The following is an 8,431-nucleotide window of genomic DNA, read 5'->3' on the forward strand; positions in this document are numbered from 1 at the left end:
CATGCCAGCTGATCATCATTCTCTTTGTTTGCTCTTTTTGTTCTATCTCTCTCTTTCTCTATCGATTCAACTCAGTCCTCTTCCCCTGCAAAGTTGACTTCCCTGCCACCAACATTATTCACACTATTTCCCAACTAATTTAAGTTCTGAAAAGCACTTTCTGTTCTTTTCTTTGCTTTTTAAAAAATATAATTTCAGGTCAGTAACACACCCTCCACCCCGCCCAGAATAATCATCAGCACTGCTGATATCGATATGGTAGAAGTTCCCAATGGTTGAAATTATGATAAGGCTCAAGGAAAACCTCCTCTCCATTGTTGTAATGTTCAAGTCCATTATTCTCAGATTCAGATTGGTCCTCTCCATGTCTATGCAGGTGCTGATCTCTGTTACTGTCGGAGCTGTTGCACCTGCTACTACAGCGGGATAAAGCACTGACTGAACCCCTGACTAATAGGAGCGGGAAACCCTCCAGTGACACAATTACAATGCATAGAGACTGACATCAATCACAGTCACTGAGAAAACAGCTCCAGCTTTCAATACAGCACATTCAGTTCACAATTTTACTGAACTGGACAGAAAATTGACATCGCCAGCTATTGGTCACATCTCCCATCACCAATTTCTCTCCTGAAGTCAGTTGTGAGGGAGAATGATTTTTTTTTTCCGTGGTCTTGATGACTCTGCTCTGTTGTACGTTTGCAATGCTGTACCATCTCTCCCCAAATCCATCCAAACAACAAAAGAAACACAATCAGGATGTTTCTACTGTGTGGGTCTCTCCTCCACGGCAACAAACACCAGCCAACAGACTGTCACTGGACACAGTTGCCCTGAACATAGGCAGAAAGTGTGGACATCTCTGAATGTTCCTCTCACTACTCCAATAAGGCAAAGTTGGAACTTCCACACAGAATATGATTCGGTATTTTTTAAAAATATAAATTACCAAACATCCGAATGCAGTTTTATTAGGTGTAAAGCAGTACTTTTACACATTTTGGCCTCAGTCCAAAATCAAACGTGATAAGCACAATGAACTTATTCATTAAGACTTATGAATTAATGAGTCAGATTCGAATGAATATGACATTGGCTGGGAGATAGGGCGGAATGGGGGAAATGGTTGTGGAGACGGCATACAGTACAATGATATTTCCCAGTCATCATCGCTCTTTCTGACAGAGAGAATTAAATATAATGCACAAGAAGGAGATGCAATGCCGAGTGTGAACTAAACAGGATAATTTTAAATGTGATAAAGTGAACTAATACTTGTATGCACATTACTTAATCGAGTATAGAGATTGAGTAGGATCAAAGGAACTGAAACATTAACTTTGATTTCTCTTCACAGATACTGCCAGGCCTGCCGAGCTTTCCTTCCAATTCCTGTTTTTGTTTGAGATTGATCGTATTGTTCATATATGGTAGGATACTTACAATTAAAAGCAGGCACTAATAACAAAATAAGAAGGTCTGTGGGGACAATACAGAATAACAGTAGAGATACAGTTCATTCTAAGCTGGAAGAGACAATGAGTTGAGTTTCCTCCACTTTTGCTGTGATAATTCTGTGATTTGCATTGAAAGATTATGGAGGGGGGAGACAAACTTGTTCAATGAAGGACACAGAGTGTTCCATCATCAAAAATAGAATATTATTATTTCATGAAGCGCAGTTGCCTCTAAAAGGTCTTTTCAAACAAAGTGGGTTTACTGAGATTTACAGGATATTCAGAACAATGTCTTTTTTTCTCTTTGAATCTTAAAGAAACAGATTTCGGCTGTAATGCACGTGTCACAGTCACACCAACTGTAACAGGAAAGGACGACAGTGTGCAAATCCAACCAAGGTCAACATATAGACCTGTCAAGAAACATGAAATAAATTGATATGGAAACATGAGTCTCCCAGTCCTCTGCATATTTGGCTATGCCGTCCATCATAGTAAGTAATCTAATCTAATCTAATCTAAACTTTGCAGAGGAACGTAGATACATTGAGTGAGTGGATAGAGATCTGACAGATGTAATACAACGTTAATAAGCCAGTGGTCATACATTATTGTAGGAAAATCAGTAAAAAAAGAATGTCACTTGAATGGGAAATGAAGGTGTAGCATGCTATCATGCAGCTACCTGGGTGCCCTTGACGTCTAGTTGACGCTAATTCAGTCAACGTTTTTCAAGCTAAGGTAAACGTATTTATGAAAAATAAAATAATTAAGGGCTTCGCCGAGAGTGCGAGTATGTGGGCCTGAGTCCAAGAAAAAGGTCAGCCATTATATTGTTGAATGAAAGATTAGGCATGAAGGCCTGGGCAGCATACTCCTGCACCTAGTTCTCATGTTCTGTTATGTTCTTATGTTCCAAATCACAATAAACCAAACCAGAGTAACCTGAGCTGCGAGAAGTGACCACGCCCCTTTCAAATTGCAAGTTTCTTTTTGAAAAAGCTTGAATGACTTCAACCTGAAAGGTTATCAGTTAACTACAATCAAAGTTCCATTAAGAAAAACTTCCATGCCCAGGTTTTTCGGATTGTGTCTCATTTACGACACTGATAAAAAGCCAAGAAGTCTTTTATCTTGTTAAAAGGGCAGCATTGTCACACCCTTTTTGCTCTCCTGATTTTCCTCTTGAGTGTACTCCTACATTCCGTCTGCTCTTCAATTGATTCACTTGATCCCACTTGCCGAGACCTAACAAGCAAATTCTACATTGTTTTCTTGACCAGAACGGCAATATCCCCCGTCACGTACTGGAAACCACTTCTGCGAGCATTACCCTTCATACTAAGAGGAACAAGTTGTCCGTGAATGCTCGTTGTCTCACTTTTGAAAGAATGTTACATATCAGCCACTCATTTACCCGGAAACAGCTTTCTCCAATCACCTTTTGAAAGTTCCTGCTTAATACTGTCCTAATTATCCTTGTACCAAGGTATAACGTTTAGTTGTCCACCTGGCCTATTCGTTTCCAGAAGTGTTCTCAAACTAATACAATTACGGTCACTGGTCCGATAGTTCTCTCCCTCTCACAGCTCAGCCATCTGCCCTGTCGTCCTCCCAAGAGGGAACAACGTAGAGGTCTACTTCAGATGATCCATGGTCATATTTAATTAGGTTATTGGCTTGAGCGTGTGAATGTTTGCATGTGACTAAGTATTTGTTGTGTTAGTATGCATTTGTTTTTGTGTTTTCCTCTGTCTTTGTGTGTGTGTTTTTATTGTATTAATTTGCATCTGTATCTCTGAGCATTCGGAATTCTGTCGTTTTGAGAGTGAATTCATTGAAACGGGAATAAAAATGCCCCATTTCACTCTTTTCCCCTCTCAGTCTGTCTCACGCACTCCTGTTTAATGGCATGTTAAACCAGGCTCTGATGGCCGCTCCATTCCAAACAGCAGCTTTGTTTGGAAAAGGCATCAAACACAGTAACTGTCTCACATTTGAATTAAATTAGTTTGGTTGCCTGTGCAATCTGATGAGTGTAGTGAAACGTTTCTGATGTCCTCAGTTATTGCACCATGTTACGTCTAAGGTTTAGGCAGCGCTGAACTTCACTTCTTGGCATTGCTGTCTCACAGCGCTGAGGAACCCGTTTTGATTACACCCTCGGGCGATTGTCCGTGTGGTGTTTGCGCATTCTCCCCATGTCTGTGTGGCCGTCCTCGAGGTGCCCCAGTTTCTCCCGAAATTCAAGATGTGCAGTGCAGGTCAATTCGTCATGCTAAGTTGCTCATAAACTTCAGGAATGTGTAGGGGATGTGCATCAATCCGGTAAATATTTAGAACTCATTCTCATTATAATTTTGAAGAGCACATCAAAACCCATTAAAAGTAAGAAAAATTGAAACGAAATCCATCTCAATCCTTTGTATAGTGCTCCACTCAGTAAGGTATGGAAAAAGACTCTAGTGCTGCGGTCTGCACAGCTCCCATACTGGACAGATATCTCGGCCGGGTTTATAGATCATTGCAAATTGTGTGGTCAATACAGTGTTCGCCTCTGAGCAGGTTGCTTAATTGGACAGAACAGAGCATGGTCTACACAGTGCTTCTGGCTGAGTAGATACCTTCTTTGGGTTTATGGTGTTTGGGTTGGTCCTGTGCGGCGAACTGAGAATGTGATAAGGCAATCCATTTCTGCTAATACGGAAATGTCTATTTTATTCTTGTGATTGGAGCACCCGTCTCCCTCCATTGACGTTACAGTGTGACCATGCACAGTACATCACGTTGGTAAATACCCACTGTGCCATCGTCTTCGGGTCTCCACGACAAAAGGAAGAATGGCATTTCGGATAACGGCCTTGATAAACGGTCCAATACACACTGCCCCTCACATTTCCCCACCACCAACTAACTACATGAAATATCCTGTGTGCACTGACAGCAATTATGCCAGTGGGAACATTAAGGAAAGTGATCATCAGGCAGATGGAACAACACATCTGGTGCCCGAACGCGTCAGAGTTAACCTTCCAGTAAACACTCTGTTATAAAGTCCCGTAGATTTTTCCGTTAGAAAATATTCACTCTTTTATTTTTCCTGAAAAAATCACAGGTTCACAATGAACTACGTTATATTCCATCTGCAAAATTGCTATTGCTTATCGAATTACTGACTCTCCACGTCCTGCTGACAACTCCGTTTCCTGGTTATCGGAGCGTCTCTGATGTATTTAATTAGAACGCATTTCTTCCATTTATCAAAATCATTGTGAAAGTTTGGATGTGGACCCAGCACTGATCACTGCGTCACTGTAGTTGTTAATGTGCGTTAAACTCATGGAGAGTAAATTGTCCATTTAATCGTGTCTTGCGATTCTGTAACTAACCCTCCTATGTACAGCTTTGAAAGTCTAAATGTTTCTTTACATTCCCTATGTGACAGACATGAGGGGTTAAATAATCTGCTCGAATTGCTGAGTAACAGCCTCGAATGGCTGAATGGCATTATTCTGTTGCTGTTTAAAACTCTTGGTTTGGCTGAATGGTCTGCTTCAGTGTAGGTGTAGTTGTGAGTGGTGCCGAACGTTTTGAAACCAACGTTTTGAAACAGCCCACCTCTGACTTTATTATGGAGACAAGGACATTGATTTTGCAGCTGGTAGCCCACAGTGCCTCATGAATGCCGAGTGTCCAGTTGCTCGGTCCTTTGGAGGTATGTCCAACTTGGCAAGATAACAGAGTAGGCGGTATCTTCAATATGAGGCTGAGAAATTCACAGCGCCAGGTCTATGTGTTGGCTGCTCCTACAGATATTGTTTTGGTCAGATCAATTTGTGAAAAGTAGTTTGGTGAGAATGTTTTCCTCTTGTTGGCTCATCCATCAGTTCCCACACTCTGGCTGCTATGTGTTTAAGTCCTTGCTCTACTCAATCATTGGTGAGATTTTGGAGACACTCTTGGTGATCAACATTGAAGTCCCAGACCCACAGTACGCTCTGTGTCATTGCCACAATCAGCGCTTCTTCTGATTTATTTTAAACATCAACAGTGACATATTGGTCAACAAAAGCTGGTGTGGAGGACAATGGATGTCCATCCTCAGGATATTTCCGAGAACTGCTACCATGAGATTTCTCGAGTTCTGGAATCAATTTTCAGCAAATCCAAGATAACTGAGACCCTGAATGCGGACCACGGTACACCCAGTGGTGGGTCTGCCCTATCAGTGGTACAGCTTCTGCCCAGGGATCGTGATGGAGATTCATGAAACACTGCCTATCAGTATTGATTCTGTGAGTATGAGAATTTCATCCTTTTTACTGATTGGTCATTATGAGGAATAAAGGGAACAATGAAGCAGGGACTATTGGGTTAAAAAGCTGAACGAAAGGTCGTATATCAAAATTTGTGTTGTATCCTTAAAATAGATCAAGTAATCCACTTCATACTTTGAGGGGAAATTCATATGATTTAATGGCATTAGCGAGACCTGATTGCAGGATGACTGTTATTGGAAAACGAACATCGAAAACATTTCATATTTTGGAGTATTATACAAACAACTTAAAGGAGGTGGGGGAGATCTCGGAATAAGGGATGGCGTCTGCATGATTGTAAAAAAGGATTTTTCATCAAATGATCGAGATATTGTCTTCACCGTTTAGCTTTTGTAGCAATGTGCCTGTTGAGTTTTGGGAGAGATTCCCACCGTGAAGGTGAGTGAGTCTCAGTAAACTGAATAGGCAGAAAGGCGTTTGTGATGTGGATCTTCATGACACTATTACCTTCTGGATCTGAAATTCCACAGAATTCCACAGCTGGCATTCCCCTGAACACTTTGTAACAGGCATTCTTTGGAAGATTCTATCACTGACATTGTCCAGAACATTTTATACCCGACGTTCCGCGGAACATTCTGCAACTGACATACACCAGAACATTATATTACCGACATTCTACAGAGCATTCTGCAACCGACATTTTCTGAAATAATCTATAAATGATTTTCCCAGAACATTCAATAACTGACATTCTCTGAAAAACTCTGTCACCAACATTTTCCAAAACATCCTCTAACTGACATTCCCAGGAATACTCTTTCACTGACAGTATTGATGAACGTCAGTGATTTGAACAATAGAAAAGATCCCGAGGGGAGATATCCTTTTGCAAATGAAAGCAGGTACAGTTCGGGCATTTAAAGAGGTGAATACATTTTCCCTGCGTGTACATATCTACACGACAGAGAATCGATCACAATTTAGTCTAAAAGACAGAAATGTCTAATGTGCGGTTGTCTTTAATGAACTGGGTGAGAATCCTTCAGATGGCAAATTTTTCCCCCTCCGTAATTAAACTCTCGAGTGATCAGGTATGTGGGAATGTTCGAGAAAGCATCTTTTTTATATGAATGTGTCTCCGTGTGCTTGGGGAGTGAAGGTTTCTTGCGGTTAATGACACAATTTTGTCATTAAGTCAGAACTTCCAATTTGTTGTTTCAGGTCCATTTATTTTAATAAATTTCTGAACGCAGTGACATTTTCGAAAATGTCACTGGGTCATCAAACAACGGATAATGTGTCTCCAGGCTGATGTATAATTTGTTTGTTTTCCATCCTCACAGTTAACATAGTGACGATCTATGTCCTCCTTTCTAAAGATTGTGGATTGTCTCCGTGTGTCAACCGTTACCTGGGTGCCATGGCAGTGGAAGATCTACTGGTCATTATTCTTGACTTGATATTGAGACACATTCCTGTTGTTTATTATGAACAGTTTTATTTCATGTATTACATCCCCGTGTGTAATATCCACGCTGTCCTGCTTTATGCAGCCATTGACTGTTCTGTTTGGTTCACCGTCAGTTTCACCTTTGATCGATTTATAGCTATTTGTTGCCAGAAGCTGAAAACTAAATATTGCAGTGAAAAAACGGCGGCTGTGGCACTCGGAACAGTGACTGTACTGAGCTGTTTGAAGAACATTTTCTGGTATTTTATGTTCACAGCTAAGTATTGGCTGGAGAACGCCCCCTGGTTTTGTGATGTAATAAAAGATGTCCGTTACTCCCGAGTCTGGATCGCAATCGAGTTCCTCCACCACATTGTAACCCCAGCTATCCCATTTCTTCTGATATTGCTGCTCAATGTTTTCACCGTCAGACACATTTTGGTGACCAGCAGAGCCCGCAGGCGACTCCGAACTCACAATAATGCGAACGCTCATTGTGATTCAGAAATGAGAAATCGGCAAAAATCTGTCATTTTACTGTTTGTGATCTCGGCCAATTTCATCCTGTTGTGGTCAACGTTAATGGTGTATTCCATATGGCATCGGATGGATCATATTGGGTTTAAGTCTATATTTCTACATACCTTTGTGCAGGAATTGGGCTTCATACTGCAGCTCCTCAGTTGCTGCACAAACACCGTGATTTATGCTGTCACCCAGAAAAAATTCAGAAAGCAGCTAAAGACTGTATTGAAATACCCCTTTGTCCAAATTCAAAAATAAGTTAGATTCAAAAATAATCAATGCATTAAGGCCTTTCTCGATTGAGTTCATTGTTTCAGCAATGAAACAGCCCGTCACTGTGGTAACCGATTGGGGATCGTGCTGTTTTGTGAAATCTTACCCCAAAGGGAGTTATAGAGTCACATTTCAAAGCTTCTCACAACTCAGGGGTCAGTGCTAAAAGCAGCATCCCAGTATCTGTATTGATCACCTTCAATTTATAAACAATAAACTTGTTAAATGGAAAGTTCCAAGTAGCAGAGTGAACGACATTGTTATTTCTGCTTGTATTGAAGAAGCTGAGCTGGAGAGAGACTGACTCACCCCCAGGTCCTGGAATTTAGGGAATGAAAGGGTACTGGGTCCGAACTCAGGTAATAGATTTAAGTCACTCTATCCTTACTTTATCTCTGGCTCACTCAGTTCGATCTGGCCTTCGGCAGAATTTAACACAC

General features: G+C 41.1%; 1 protein-coding gene across 1 annotated transcript in view; it reads left to right on the forward strand.

Annotated features, from left to right (window-relative positions):
* Positions 1 to 7,976, forward strand: part of LOC148136333 (putative G protein-coupled receptor 139) — a 77,745-nt gene extending 69,769 nt beyond the window's left edge. The window contains exon 2 of the mRNA XM_087983780.1: positions 7,087 to 7,976. Within this exon, the coding sequence (XP_087839906.1) occupies positions 7,087 to 7,976 (890 nt within the window). The remainder of the gene's footprint in view (positions 1 to 7,086) is intronic.
* Positions 7,977 to 8,431: the final 455 nt, after the last annotated feature.

The sequence above is a fragment of the Chiloscyllium plagiosum genome, unplaced genomic scaffold (assembly GCF_037043375.1).
Source record: "Chiloscyllium plagiosum isolate Xiang-an unplaced genomic scaffold, Cpla_swu_hap1 HiC_scaffold_46, whole genome shotgun sequence".
Taxonomy (NCBI): Eukaryota; Metazoa; Chordata; class Chondrichthyes; order Orectolobiformes; family Hemiscylliidae; genus Chiloscyllium; species Chiloscyllium plagiosum.